This window comes from Nyctibius grandis, chromosome 10, assembly GCF_013368605.1.
Source record: "Nyctibius grandis isolate bNycGra1 chromosome 10, bNycGra1.pri, whole genome shotgun sequence".
Lineage (NCBI taxonomy): Eukaryota > Metazoa > Chordata > Aves > Nyctibiiformes > Nyctibiidae > Nyctibius > Nyctibius grandis.
In genome coordinates this window covers 5,240,985-5,257,134 of record NC_090667.1, presented here as the reverse complement: position 1 = coordinate 5,257,134, position 16,150 = coordinate 5,240,985, and the positions used below count along the sequence as shown (strand labels likewise).

At 37.1% G+C, this 16,150-nt stretch overlaps 1 protein-coding gene across 3 annotated transcripts in view; it reads left to right on the top strand.

Annotated features, from left to right (window-relative positions):
* MAPK9 (mitogen-activated protein kinase 9) overlaps nt 1–11,134 on the top strand; it is a 30,933-nt gene extending 19,799 nt beyond the window's left edge. The window contains exons 9-12 of one of the 3 annotated variants that reach the window (XM_068409688.1): nt 726–850; nt 1,378–1,441; nt 3,116–3,187; nt 4,063–11,134. In XM_068409688.1, coding sequence (XP_068265789.1) covers nt 726–850; nt 1,378–1,441; nt 3,116–3,187; nt 4,063–4,133 — 332 coding nt within the window. In that variant the 3' untranslated portion in view covers nt 4,134–11,134. Of the gene's footprint in view, nt 1–725; nt 851–1,377; nt 1,442–3,115; nt 3,188–3,985 lie in introns of all 3 variants that reach the window. The other 2 variants (XM_068409687.1, XM_068409689.1) reach the window with 2 other exon arrangements.
* The last annotated feature ends 5,016 nt before the right edge of the window (nt 11,135–16,150 follow it).

Sequence of the window (16,150 nt, the reverse complement as noted above, 5' to 3'; positions counted from 1 at the left end):
CTATACTTTGGCTTTAGATAATTACTGATAAAATTTTAAAACCACCACCTTATTATATTATCTAGATGGTATAATTTTTTTTTTTACATAAAATAACTTGGTATAGCCTATTTTATTATTACAATGATTGTTCAGACAAAAAAGACATGTCAGTGAAGTGCCACTGCAACAACGGGTAGCCAGTTACCATGCAGTAACACCTTTAAAAGAAAAGCTAATTTGATATTAGAGAAATTAGATTGTTACTGTACCAAGACATATTTTTTAAAAGTTTATCAAAAATGTTTAGTGTGTTTTATGTTCAGTAGTTAGTGGGAAATAAACTGTGACCCATGTGACAACAGAACTGTTCAAAATTGAGGTGGGTTGGTGTCAGCTGCAGGGTTTCTGTTTTGGATAATAGTAAAATAACATTTACAGTAAAGGGTTGTGATCTTATTTAAAAAAAAAAAAAGTAAGCGTAGGAAAGCTTACATCTTCGGGCCTGTTCTGGCAGTGCATGCTAATGCTTGTGTATGTGGCAAGATCTGGAGCTTTGGTACTACACAGCTGATGTAAAATCAGTACACAGTGAGACTTATCTAATCCTATAGGATTAAAAGTTAAGGCCTAGATGCTTAAGAAATCTGTTGCAGTATGTGTCATGTGTTCCCAGTATTAGTTTTGTGTCAGACATTAAACTCGACAGCTTTTACATGTATGTTCTTTTTATTTTTACTTTCTAGCCAGTCAAGCTAGAGATTTATTATCAAAAATGCTTGTAGTAGATCCAGACAAGAGAATTTCTGTAGATGAAGCCTTACGTCATCCTTATATTACTGTCTGGTATGATCCAGCTGAAGCAGAAGCTGTAAGTTTGCATTTAAAATAAATTTTAAAATATTGATTTAATAACTTCAAAGAATACATTAAGTTTTAGTCAAGAGCATGCTTTGACTCATTCTTTGGCTAGCAAAAGTCACAGATAAAGCTTTCAGATCAACATTAGGGGTAGAATTGCCAGAAGAACAGCTGCTGGAGTGGAATTGATACAGTTTTGAATGTAGTTGTTGATAGTTCCCTTTACTTCACGGAACAAGTTGCCTGCGTGGTGGTAATCTAGGCCTTTTGAAAAGGGGACTTTCTCTAAGGCCCCGTAAAGCCTTATGATGAGTTTAATTTCAGTTGATGCTTACAAACAGCCTTTCAGTGGGAGGCAGGACTTAAAAGCAGATTCTGGGGTTGTAAAATGAATGTAATTTTGAGGTATAGGGGATAGACTGCCAAAGATGAAGGTAACAAAATGCTAAAAATAATTGTCATTTTTAGGTTTTTTTAGTTGTGATTGGTTGTTAACCTGCTGTAGTAGATACACTATAGACTTTCTTTTCTTTGTAGCCTCCCCCTCAAATCTATGATGCACAGTTGGAAGAAAGAGAACATGCAATTGAGGAATGGAAAGGTAAAAAAGTGAGCATGACAAATTACATTTATTGTAATAACTTTTATTATTAATGTGTGGCTCGCAGTACATGTGTGCTGGATTGTGTAACTGACTGGGACCCGCTGTTCCAATTATGCAGTACTGCTTGTGGCAATATGAAAAGAAATCAATAATGGGAAAATGTTCTATTTGGAGTGAATATGTATATATGTTTTTATATGTACATATATGTACATGTAACATTCTGAAGTCTATTCAACAAAATGCCACGGTTTTTCTTTTCCTGAGTATTTTGTCTTTGTTAAGCATTTGTAATCTCAATCGTTTTTTTTCTTGATAGAAAATTCTCTGAAAGAACATGTGCCTCTTCTCAGTGTGCATTATTTAAGCCATATCTCTTGACAATATTGATTAATATTTACTAATTAATTTGTTCTAGAGGGCTTAAATAGCAGAAAAGTTTTTTGGTGGTGTTTTTTTTTTTCTTTTCTCTCATCATTGCTTATTTATTGACCAAATAGGTTAAAGTGTTGACTAAAACAAAAGAGTAAATGACATTCTGATATTGAAATCAATTACACCTTATAGTTTTCAAATAAAACATTAGGTGTTGAGGCAGTTCGGATTTTAAACATCTACCATGACAGGACCAAGGGTGATAGACATCTTTGCGTACTACTTTGGAAGTTGCTTGTTTTTATAAAATGGCTTTATAAATTTCAAGTACTGATTCCAGTTTATATGTGTTTTCCTCAGGGCATGTCTGCATAGGTTCACTTCAAGTTATTTTAGATTAATGCAAGGTGGAAAATTAAAATGAATCGGTTAAAGCTAATTAAATCCATTTGTAGATATTGTTATTTGGAATTAAAGAGGTCTTAATCTATTTAAATATGTTATTCTTAGTTACATTAAGACTATGGGTTCATACACCATCTACTGTGAGTTAACTGAAGGTATAACTTGAAGTGTACCTGATGCTCTGCAGTAGTAATAATCCTTGTGCTCTAGAAGGGGCCAAGGTAAGCAGTCTTGCGTGTTCCATACTATAGATGTATGAAACAGAATAATGGAAGCTTCTTTAAAGTTACAGCTCTATGATTTGTTGTTGAGGTGCCTGTATACTGAATCATCCTTGATTAGTAAATGAGGGTTTTCATGCAATATTTTAATTGTATGTTTAATCTACTTCAAAATGTCCAGACTTCCCTCAATGTATCTGTGGAGATTGTTCTTTAAGAACAAAGACATTTGTGTATGATTTTTTTATCAAAGTAAAAATTCCACAGGGATTATCCATATGTTTTTAAAATCCAAATCTCTTTTTTTTTTTTTTTTTTTTTAATTTACATTTAATCCTAGTGCATTGTAGGTGTATTATAAAGTTTTGGGGTAGGATGGGTGTTATTTTTAAATGGACAGCTATTCTATTTAAAAAATGTGTTGATTTTGGTACACGCTTAGTGTCTTTCTGTGATGCATAAAGAAAAACTGTAGAAGTCTAATCGTTGCCATAGGCCTTTAAAAAAAAAAAAAAAGAAAAGGAAAATAAATACCTATATAGTTGTACTTCCAGACTGACCCTTAATGATTTCACTGTACCTTTACATATATGTAAATTGTATACAAATCTTCTGTGATCTTACACTGTGTTTTTCTCTTCTCTCATTCCTCCTGCCTTTCTCTCTTAAGAATTAATATACAAAGAAGTAATGGATTGGGAAGAAAGGAGCAAGAATGGTGTGGTAAAAGATCAGCCCTCAGGTTAGTCATTGTTTCAGTAGTTCTTCTGTAACTGTGATACACAGAGCATTCACTGTTGCACTAGTGAATGAAGAAATCCTGCGTAATAATCCAGGTAGGCAAAAGTTTTGTTGTTCGAGACTGGATTCTGATCTGCCTTTGGAGATCTGTGTGCAGTAGGTCTTCATTGTTATGAAGTAGGTTGTAGGAAAACTTAAGAAGTCTTGTGTGCCAACACCCTGAACTTGTGTGCCAACACCCTGAGCTGCGTTCTTGCCAAAGGGCTCAGACATCAAATTAAATAATCTATACCATGTTACATCAGCTGTTGCATAGATATCTTCTTATGCTGAATGCTTATTCTGTGGCTCTGCATGAATGAGTCCCTTTCATGCAGGGTTAAACTTTGTTAGGGCTCCTTGTTTTAAAATAGTTAATGGTGCAAAGTATTTATGCCCATGACTGAATCCTTGATATTTGCTACTGTTCTCTTGGTTCATTAATTGGAATATTGTACTGTCTTTTATTAACTATATCTGTTAGATTTCTTGATACTCAGGTCACTAGTCACATTATACATTGTTTGGTTTTTTCCCCCCTTTCCTCACCAGAGAGGGAAAAAAATAAAAATCTCTTCTCTTAATGTTCACCTTGGGTTTTGAGTACTATGGAACTTAGTGTGTGCTTTTCTGCTGTTTATGAATTTCTTTATTTTCTAAGGATTTCTGTAGGGAAAGCAATGCTCAGAGCCTAGAAGTATGGTTATTTGTACCTGCAATTTTGTCTTGCCTCAGATTTTATTATGTTTGGTTTACTTAGCACAGATGCAGCAGTGAATAGCAACACCAGTCCTTCCCAGTCATCATCTATCAATGACATTTCATCCATGTCAACAGAGCAAACATTGGCCTCAGATACAGACAGCAGCCTCGATGCCTTGACAGGACCCCTTGAAGGATGTCGATGATCAGCCAGGATTGCAGACTTGACTTTGGAAAAGAACTCTTGCTTCCATTGGGCCTGAATTGCTTGTAAGTTAATGGAACAAAGAAGAAAAACTCCATGTTCTGCATGTTCTGCTAAAGTAATGCCTGTTTTTTTACTCAGTTGTTATGAAATTGCCTGCTTAATGTTGTAGAATGAAAGCAAATCAATGTCTAAAGAACAAAAAAATTTACATTTAGACACTATTGTAGGCTTTTCTTTGTTTCAGCCTATTTCAGGTGAGCAGTTACAATAGACTTCTAGCCAATAACTCCTCTTAAGCGGGTTCATGAATCTTCAGTCCCAGCTGGCAGGCTTCTGTGACACAGTGGTTGTTTACATTTTAGTACAGTATTGCTCATTAGTAGGTTTTTTGAATGTATAGTCTCTATGAAGTTTGTTTTTTAATGTGTGACTGTGGCAGTTTGCTTTATTTAACGACTGGAGTGTTGTATGTAAGTGTGAACTCACACATTGAATGCTCTCAGTACTGTGTTTAAAGGGCAGTTATTCTTCCACATAGCACTTTTTTTTTTAATTGAGCCCTTTCTATCTTCACTTTTCAACGATTCTATCTTCTTGTAGAAGAGATAAACATGGCGTTTAAAGAATATAGCCATTACTTTGAATTTCACCTATGACTGTGTCTCTCTAACTTTTTCAGTTTTTTAAATGTGGATGGAAGATACAGTGGCTTAATTAAATCTTAAGGAAGGATGAGCAACTTATCTGTGAAGCAGTGCCTGTTTAGAAGAGGAGGGAGTGCTAAAATGTTCTGTATTTTCTAGCTTATGATGCTGGTCCTTTAACAAAAACAAGCAGAAAAGGAAATTATATCTGTGATGCTCTTCATTCACTGCAAACTCTGAAAGGACAGATGAATTGGAGAGACTTGCAGCCTCAAAGAGCTGCATAAATGTTTTCCATTTTTTTTAATGGGTCCATTCTATCTAGCAAGTAATAAAATAAAAATATAGTAGTTTTGAGTCACTTGTAAATTAAGTATTTAGCTAACAGAACTTAGCTCTATTCCCGCATTAGGAAAACCTCTATTTCTACTGGCAGAGGAAAACATACTTAATAGATATTTTCTGAATACAGTGTCAGAGAAGAGGAGGAGATTATTTGCTGTTTCAATACAGGCTTCTCAATACAGTTTGCAGAATCAGATAATACAGACGTTGCCTGTTACATTGCACAATATGTTGAGTTAGAAAATGCGTTTGCAGCAGACTAGGGCTTAAACTGCTTTATACTACACACTTGTGAATTTGTGCACCTTCACTTTGGAGTGCACAGGTGTGAAATTTTGCTAAAGGATCTTGTGTGTGTGCATGCGTGTGAGATTAACTATGTAAGAGTAATAGAGATGTGTAAGATGAGGTAAAACACCACTTTCTTAAAGGCGCTATATTTAGGTGTTGATCCAGATACTCTTGAGTATATAAATAGAACTTATAAAATATACTGGCCCAGCCAGCCACTGCATTACTGACATATTTCTCTTGTAAGGTCAGAAACAATGGACACTTTTCTTTTACAATTTGAAAAGCAACAATTTCTTTCTATGCAAACATTGCTTTTATATTAAAATTATACCCCTTTTAAATAGTTAATTTCTGTAACAGAACTATTAAGGTTTTACTGTCCCACAAGGTTAAAAAAATTTTAAAAATTAACAAAGTACTTAATAAGATATTAACTTCAGAATTGTAATCTGGAATCTTAGATTTTTAGAATTTTGTTTAAGTTGAATTGAAGAATATTGGGACTTGGGGTTTTTCTTGTTGTTTGGTTTTAAACCTATGGGTACCTTAGTTTATCTTTGGATACTGATGGTATATGTGAAATATTTTTAGTGCATTTTTGTCATTGGAAAAAACATTCAAAAATACCTATTTACCATATAGCAGAACAGTACAGGTTGCTGTTCTTTTGCATTTTTTAAATCCTTGTTATTTGTGTAAGTTAAAATTAGTAAAGACACCTATTCAAAATGAACATTAGTGATTCAGTATGGAAGTAATCTACTGGATTTCATTTTTCAAAATCTTCATCTATTTCCACTGAAGTTGCACTGTGCTGTATTCATTTAACAGTTACTGCTTTAGAAGACCTAATGCAACAACGATTTTTTTTTTTTTTTTTCCACAATGTGTTTTGGTTATTTGCAGAGTGGAATTTTTCCTATTGGACTTGGGCTGCTCAGAACAAGGGAGAGTTGCACCAGGTGACCTCTAGGTCTCTTCCAACCTAAATTATTCTGTGATTCAAATTATTTTTTAATGTTGTTTTTTAACACAACTGCCCTATCTCCATGAATTGAACTGATATCTGACCTTCTCCTAGTACATACTATTAGCTTGAATATGTACTCCTGGAACAAAAAAACCTTGAGATTAACTGAGTTTATTTGTAAATCTTGTTGTAGGAAAAACTGTCTCATACCTTTTTTTTTTTAATGTCTTCTTGCTGTGGCATACATTGAAGCTTCAAAATTTTACAGAAATGTTGCTGCCTTCAGAGCATGCATGAAAAGTCTGTGAGTGTTGTGGATTTTTTTTCCAGTATAATTTAAAAAGAAATTGCTAATAACCTGAATGAACATCGATCTCAAGAAGGCACATATGCAGATTATATTCAGAAAAACGCATGCAGAATGGATGCATGCTAAAGTTCCCATGCTATTTCAGTGTGCACATATAGACTATAAATACACTGCATGCAGATTATCTACATATAGTCGTATTCCTGACTGCAGATTAAGTTCAGTGCCACATTTGTGAAATGGTTGTCAATGCTGTGAGAACCTCATCGCTGATGGAAAACAAAATGCACATGTAACTTGACAGGGGTTTAAAAGTCTAGAGTTTGGTGTGCAATATAATCACTTTTATTCCTAATACTAAAATCATGTATGTAAAGTGATGCAATTGACCATTTTTTTGCACTTTGGCATTTATAAATATTTATATGTATTTAAAGATTAAGAATATGTGAGTGTGTGTATACATATATATTAAAAAACCTGCTCAGTTTTGTAAACATGAATGTTACTTTTTCTTTGAGAGACTTTGTATAGTGTTAACACTACTACAGTATACATAAACAATTTATGAAATATGACTAAAAATAAGTGGTGGTCAACATAGATACAATCTGTAATCTTAACTGCTCACCTGAAAAAAAAAAAAGAGGGATCTATGGCTGTCAATCAGATTATTTACCAGAAACATTATGTTAAATATATGAACACTGAGTAGCTGAAGGGCATTGCAGAAATGGAGTATGTTTTAAACAGTTCATTTCATCTGTGCTCATATAATTTTTCCTCAAAAAAAAAAACCTTAGAAAGAGAAGCTTGGTGTTTTGAAATCTGGATGAGCAGCCTGTAAGTGTGCTTTGAGGAAATACTGTAATAATGACACGTCTAGTTTTTTATTGAAAAAGACGAGAAATGAATGTCAAAATTAAGGCTTTGTCTGCATGGATCATGCAAAATAAACCAGTCCAATGACTGGAAACTAGTATTTGCAAACAGCCTTTGAAGTTTTGTAATGTTTCCAGTAAGGGTTTGCATTTCCTTGTCAAAATAATGAAAAATAAACTCAACCTTAACTAGAAATTCTCTAGTTGGTTGGTAAGTTTCAAAAACTATTAGGAACCAGAGGGCTCTTCAGGTTTTCTTTGGTTTGTTTGGTTTTTTTTTTAAGTCCTAACAAAGGATACATGTTTATTCAGAAGTAATTTTTTTAAAAAAAAGTAATTCCATATGTTTAATTTTCTTTCCTGAAGGAAGGCCCTTAAATGGTAAATCAGTGTCCTTTTTAGATCTGATTGTATTTGGCTTAAAATTACAATTTTATTAATGAAGTAGGATTTAGACAGTCAAAATACAGCTGGTATACTGAGTCTCCAAGAACTGAGTGGATGACCCTTCTTTTGGCAGAAGTGCAGTCCTCTAGTTTGGTGTGCGCTGGAAGTTCAGATGTTAAAGTGCAGACAAATCTTTGCTGAACGTAATGCTGTTTTGGAGTACGGGTTCAGTCTTGCAGCAATACGGTTTGTGTGGAGCGTTTCATTTGAATTGTGACACTTGAAATGGAAGTACTTTAAGCGTGGTGGGGGGTAAATGCTGAACAGCCTTTGTCTGTATATTCTACATATGTCATATGGATTCTATCAGGGCTTGATGCTAAACTTAGTGATACCATATACTGGGAACCACATTCTTTCCTGGGATGTGTATTGTGTGATTTCTGCTCAAGACTGGTTTTGATCCAGGGACACCTGCACCCAGATGCAGAATTTGGACTTAAGTTCCTATAGATGAATCTAGTGATTTCTTTGCTTTTTCAGAGTGTCTTTGATTATTTTTTTTTAACATGTTGAAATATGACAGAAAAAGTGTATTCTGGCTCATTATTTTACATCTATTTTAGATTGTCTATTACAGGGATAGTGATGTTCTAAAAGCTTTATTACACCACTTATCAAATCAGTTTTATTTTTTGCCCGCTCTGCATGCTAAAAATGTCTGGAGCTAAACTAATGTTTTAAGTAAACCATCTTTTCTCATATCAGTGTTGGAGGAAAGTGGAGAGAGAACCATCGTTTCTGTTTCTGTTCTATAAAATGACTATTTTTGTAGCTAAAATTTTAGTTGTTGGATTTCAATCCCACAGTGTTGCTTTGTGGATATAAATTTACCTGGGTCCGCTATTTCAAACAGTATATGTATAACAAGTCCAGTATAAAATTAAACTAATAAAATGCACTCTTCTGCAGTTTGTTATTGAAAGTATGGCAAATTATTTTGGTCCAAGAATTCAAGACAATAGGGAAAATACATTTAAGTTGTTAGTCCTTGATGATGCTGCTTATTTTTTGAAAAGGTGCTTGCAGTTTTGCACAAAAGAAATCAACTTTATTAATTGCTGGGTTTGAAGCACTTTAGGATTCTTCTAAATACAACCAGTATATGTTGTAAAAAGGAATGACATAAAAATGTTTAAATTTTGGCTGCAATCTTTACGACTCTGGTAGATTTGATCAGCATGTTCCTTTAAATATAAACCTGCTTTCAGAGACTTTAAATTAGAAATTTCTTTTATGGGCTGAAATTTAACACATAGTAAGAGATCATTTGAGAAACATCTTGTACTCAAATGCCTGTAGGGTGACTTGAATAGCAATGTGACTATCTAGCCATCTATTATATAAAGATACAACAACGTTTGTTCCTATAGCCAGGTCAGCTAGCTGTGAGTGCTAGGATTCTTTTTCTTAAACAAAAAACTTTTTGACAGCTTCTGGCCACACATCACAAGGGAGTTGTATATGCTGAGGTAAGGCCAGAACATCTGCTTATTGGGACTCCACTGCAATAGATGCTCTATGAATGTACCAGAGGAAGGCACTGTCCCTGCTCTAAAATACTAGTCCGAAACCCTGAGACTTCCTACGCCGTAATTAAGCAAGTACCTGTGTATTTGTTTCCCAGGCTGGGTCTGTAGTTCAGCACTCCATAGTTTCTTAGGATAACAAAAGCAGAGGAGAAAGTAATCGGGTAAGAACAACATTTTGTGTTCACTACCTGAAATAGCAGTCATATTTGTTACTGATAACAAAGCTGATTTAATACCCGTGAGCATGTGCTGTTGTATTGTCTTCTAATGGGGAAAGACTTTTTTGAAAAACCAAGTGTGTCACTAGCTTTTCTATGAATTCAGATGCTTAAATTGGTGCTAATTTTTTTAAGAGAAAATGTAACAGATGGTTAGCAGTGTATTTGTCTGTTTTTGATACCTATATTTTCTTAAATGGTGGCAAGCCAAACTTTATAAAATGACTAATGTGCATTTCCAGCTTCATCAGATTCCCAGATTTTCCTAAAGTAAAATGTTTAAACTTCCACGGTAGTTACTGCTTCTTTGGAGCTATTGCTTTCAGGTGTGTTACACACTAACAAAATGAACACAATTAGAAAAGATATCAGTATGTAACTACCTTTCTTTAAATTACATGACATGACAGGTTCCCCAGGTGATTTTAGCAGTTTAGTGTGATCAAGATACCTAATTAAGAGCAAATCACAGATACCTGTGTGCAGTTAACTCAGTACAGTGAAGCATTACCTGGTTATTAAGATAATTTATAAAGATGATACAAATTTTCATCTATTTTAAAGAGGGAATAACAAATAGAAATAATTAACTGTTTTCATAGAAATTCAAATGTTAATTCCAGAGAATATATTCTATAGTGTACTCCAGAACACATGCCATTAAAGAGTATAGTAGGCTCCTTGAGTGATTTGTTATGAAATCTGGTTTTATCTAATGACTCCAAATAAATCCCCTCCAAAAATTAGTTCTTTGAGAATTTATTTTGAAATGCCTTCAAGTTTTAACTCCCTTCAGAATTCTTTGTATGTCTCGTTTTGACCCACTTTCCCACCTTCTGTTTACCAAATGTCACAAAAAGTAGCATCAAGCCCTATCACTTGTTAGAGTGTTCTGATATTATGGCCTTAATGTTAGTTATAGTGTGGTATATAATTTCAGAAGAAGGATGTGCTTTGAAGTCTAATTATATAGATACACGTGGCCTCTTCTGCCTATGAAATTAGGCTTTGATTGTCATATCTCATTCTTGATGCTTGTGCAATAGGAACATGTTCCTTTCAAGGCAGTGGCTATTTTGTCTCATGCTGGACTTTGTTTTCAGGATGACTAGAAAGTTGTTTTGGTATTTTTTTTTATGGACAGCAGTCATGTTTCCTTGTTTTTTGATTGATTTTCTTTAAGGAAACTAGAATTTCATAAGGAAAACTGTCAATAACTAGTTCTGAAGTGCTAGTTAAAGCCTCGTTCTGGAGCTTTTTGGTTTTGTGTTTTGTTTTTTTTTTCCTCCAAAAACCTTATCATAAAACAGTAACTAAAGCCACTGTAAAATTACAAATAAATATGTATACTTAAATGATTTGAGCAGTCTGTCTTATTTACTGTAGCAACGTTTTCTTTTTCTTTTTCTTGATTCTTCCTGTGTTGAAGTGGAATGTTTTATGTAACCAAAATGATGTATGTGTTTAGTTATCTTAAAACATAAAGTTTCAGTTACCACTTCAGCTTCCAATTAACCAAGTAAATATTGGTACAAAAAAATGGATGAAGAACAGCTTTAAGAGACTGGTTGGAGCTGCTTTCTCCTGGTCAGCTGGAACATTTGGACACATTAACAGCACTTGGTTTTACTGATGAGTGTATTTTGAAATTTGTTGTTTTTTTTTTTTTAAATTGCAGAGCTGTTTTTTTAATAAATTGCAGAAGCTTGCTTGGCAATACTGACAGATCTGTATTCCCATCCATGTGCTTGAACAGCATCGTAATCACATTGTCAGACTTCCTTGCAAGGTTCAGATAAACTCCTGGCTATATACGTGTGTGTGTGTATGTATAGCTAACTTGAAAAAATAGTTTCGTTGTACTTGTTTTGAGGAAGATGTAAGTGTTCTTGCAAAGACAGTGATGAAGTTTCCAGGCACTTTGCAAAGCTGGCTGCTCTAACTCTGGGTAAGGTGAAGTAAAATTTAACTGCTACTTTGATCTAATTGCTTTTCATGGAGGTTTTCTAATACTAAATGAAGGGTTAATGTAGCTGCCTTTCTAGATACACGGCTAGGGCTCTCAGCCAGACTTTGGTGGTGTAAAAGCTTCACCTATGACAGTCTGAAATAATTTTTACAGCAACATTGCTGTTTCTTGTGTGGAGAACTTGGAAGTTTTATCTCTTCTCTACAGGGCATTGCAACAGTATCTGGATAAAGCAGGGATGCCCAGTAGATCCCGGAGCTCCCCTGTATTTGATGATAGGACGTTTTTCAGGTTGCTTCTTCAGCTACAGAGAAAGACCTGATTCATTAAACAGAGAACAAAAAAAAAAGGAAGCAGGACTGTGATGTGCGTGCAGGGAGGTGCTTTACATAGCATTACCCAAGCACATTCCTTGCCTTATGCCATACCTTTTCTTTATATTTCTGGCAAATTCTTGAAGTTGGCAGGACAGTTCTAGAAAGGTAAGGAGGGAGGGAACTGATTAAACAAGACCCAGATAATTTTGGAGGAAAGTGGGACTGCAGAAGTTGGGTTTTTTTTCATAGTAATGAGGTCTCAGAAGATGGGGAAAAAAGAAGCGAAAAAAAAAGAAACAAGAAGAATGTAAGTGCATGGAATTCAAAACTGCTCAGTTCATCATTACTTGGTGTAAAGGTAAGGCGGCAACGAAATGTTACAGTTCAATGATGGGCTCGTGGAGACGAGGCAATGCATGGAAGGGGTTGGCCAGCGTGCGCTTGTGAGTCACGAGCCTGCAGCATTGCCCTGGGCTTGGTATGGGGCAGGGCTGCTTCACTCTGGGAGCCGTGTGGGGTTAGACTCTGTTTTTTTTATTTCACTCATATTTGATCTTAAAACAACCTGTTCGCTCCTCTCTGGGGAGGAAGAACATCTGTGCAGTTTCTGCTTACACATCATGAGCTGTTTTAGTGAGATACTGAGCTATCAAGTAGATGATCACTCTTACATTTAATCTTGCTGAAGAGGAAATAACAAACCACATGTTTTTCTCATATAAAGTATAATTTTAAATTCAGTACAGATTTAAGTATACGGATGCCATTGTTCATGTTAAAGTTCTGCGGTGGGTTAAAAGAACAGCAGTTATTTTCTTGATATTTAACTGTATATGTGTCATTAATGCTGGTATCAAAATAGTTAACACATTTCTTGTGTGGAGAGAGGTACCTCTGAGACATGTGAGTGAGGGAGTCTGCCGGTGATGGTCTTAAGACTAATGTGTTCTTACGGGAGTCCTGTAGGGAGGCTAATTATAATCCAGAGGAGCAAATGGCTTTGTAAGAGACCTCCTCCTCCTCCGTGAATGAATATCCCTTCAGTGAGAGGACAGGGGTTGCACAACAGCCCTGGATCCCAGGCACAGGGCGGTGTGAGAGTGCTGGTGGGACCCATAGGGAGATGCAAGCGTGTTGTCTCATTGTTCCTCTGTATTTGTATTGAAACAGCTGACTTTGGGACGCAGGTATGAGCTCAGCCCTCTCTTAAAGCCCATGTAATGCCTATGGGACCTCTGGGGGGCTTGTAAAACACACTCCAGCAAGCATGACTCCCTTGATTAAAACTCAGGCGATGAGTGCATCAGTACAAGGCTCAAGGCTAGCCAAAAAATACCCGGGTGCTTCCCCAGCACGCGGCATAGGCTGCCATGGGAGTTGGTAGGGCAAGAGAAGGCATCCCTGGCATTAGCAGGGTGGTGCAGAGCTCCCGGAGTTCAGGGATCCCAACGAGTGTGTAACAACTGCTCACTTCGTAGTTGACAGCCTGATTTTTACTGTCGGGTTTATTTCACCTCTGAAATGGGAATATGTGCTGAGATCGGGATGTGGCCTTTCTCTCTCCGACAGCTTAGCTCCATTTCAAACGGAACACACTCCTGTTTATTTCTATCTGTTAATTTCCCTGAAGGTTTCAAAAAACTCTTCCATTTCTTTTTGGAGCATTTCATTTCTTCTCTCCGCATCCTCCTTTGCTCTCTCTGCATTTTGCATTGTCATCTCCACGAGACTGTACCGCTACGCTGCTGGCCCAGTTTTGAACGCAGATCATGGATCTCCGACTGCAGCTCTCTGTTCCGCTGCTCCAGGCTGTTGGAGAGACAGATGTTGTAAATTAAGGGTTTTTTTCCCTTTCTTAATAAAGCTATAGGCTTTTTTTAAAGCTAGCCTTTTTTAACATATGTTCCCATAAATACAAGTATTGGCATCCCCAATATTTTTCCAATTTATGGTGTTCTATATTAAAATAAAAGCTGCAATTTTTAGTTGTCCTAATTTACAATAAATGATGTAACCAAAGGAGTCAGTTTTGGGGTGAGTTTTTTTTGTAGTGGAACACTACTAACAGCAAATGGCAATGCAATGTATTTTAGGAAACACTGAGGATTCTGCTTATATTGCAGTTCCCTTGAACTGCAAGGGAAAATATAAGCAGCATACAGCAAAGAGGTTAAAGAAGAAAAGGCTAAAAACCCAGGAACAGGTCCTTTACTAAGAAGAAATTGATGAATACTTCTTCAAAAAATTAAAGATTAAATGCACTTTTTCTTTACACGACGTTCAAGGCAAATTGTAATTCAACATTACCCACTTGCCATCTGTTGAAATGTTGCATGTTGAGGTATTTTGTTTTATGTCAATTCACATGACTTACCTGTAATACAACTAATTAACAATATTATATTTTATATGTTCATTCCTTTTAACCACCCAATAGAAAAGCAGCACTATTTGGAAAGCAGAGCCTGGAAATGTTGGTGCCTTTTTGCTCTGATAACAAGCTATGGCTAAATCTCTATTTAATTTCTAATCTTAGTAATTGGGAAAATACTTATGAGAACTTTCCTCTGAGTTGTTAAAATTCATGACTTGCAATTTATAAAGGATAATGACTTACTGCCAACGCTGCCGAGCAGCCTGCATGCTTTTCCCTAGAGAAAAGCTTAATACTGGATTAAGGCAAAAGAGAAAAATATAGGATAGACCAGAGGCTTTTCAAGAGCCCTGCAAAAAATCTTGTAGATGCTCTGGAGTTTCTCAAGCACCTCACATGAAAATGAATTCAGCGAACTGGGTACTCGCTAACCTCATCCTGTAGCGCTGGATCCTGAGTGACATTCGCAGGGGTACGTGGAGGCATTGGCTGCAGCAGCATCCAGAGACCCTGTTCACAGGTAAGGACCCTGCAGTAGCTGCACACAGGAGGGAGAGGAGCCTTCCCTGAAGGTGCCTCAGAGTTTTAAAAATCTTTTACCTTGCAATTTTAGATTCGTGCTCTGCCTTCTGACTGGGCATCAGCATCTGCAGCTTTGCCAGGTGGTGCTGCGGGGAGGCTGGGTTTGCTGGCAAGTCACGGCAGGAAGCAAAGCTGTCGCTGTTGTCCACAGGGACGTGCCCCGTCTTTTCCTGATCCCCCAAACGTGACTTACAGCTGCGCTGGTGTCTTGGGAGTCTTCTGGGTGGGCAAGTCTTGTCAGATATCTTGAAGGGGGATTTTCCTCAAACATTGTTTAGCAGCGGGAGCCTGCTGAGCGTGCCGGGCCAGCACCACCCCCCACCTCCCCCGGGCTGGGCCAGCACCCCCCACGCCCTCCGGCCCTCACCAAACACCCAATGCCATTTCTGTTTCAGAGGAGACCTTGTTTTCGCGTCTGTCTCGCTCTGCCTTATCACGGGCTGTGAGAGTTTTCTTCCTCCCTGCAGCTGTTTGAAGCTTTTCAAATACTTGAAAATAGTCCATTTTGCTGGAGCCTGGGTCTTATTTCAGGCTTCAGCTTTGCTCTTTGTACGCAATGGGTTGAGGTCTTGAACTGCTGCGCCCATCTGCTGCCCGATGACCTTTATTGTTGTGGCTGGTGTATTCTCATCTCCAGGAACTACTACTGCTTTCCTACCCTTGGTGTGTTTGGTGCAGTTGGACTGACGTCTGTGGGTGGCCCATTTTAGAGCCGCCCACCCTTGACTGGTTTCACAGAATCACAGAATCAATCAGGTTGGAAGAGCCCTCAGGGGTCATCGAGTCCAACCATTGCCCTGACACCACCATGGCAACTAGACCACAGCACTAAGTGCCATGTCCAGTCTTTTCTTAAACCCCTCCAGAGATGGTGACTCCACCACCTCCCTGGGCAGCCCCTTCCAATGTCTAATGACCCTTGCTGAGAAGAAATGCTTCCTAATGCCCAACCTGAACCTTCCCTGGCGAAGCTTGAGGCTGTGTCCTCTTGTCCTATTGCTGGTTGCCTGGGAGAAGAGGCCGACTCCCACTTCACTACAACCTCCCTTCAGGTAGTTGTAGACTGCAAAAAGGTCACCTCTGAGCCTCCTCTTCTCCAGGCTAAACAACCCCAGCTCCCTCAGCCGTTCCT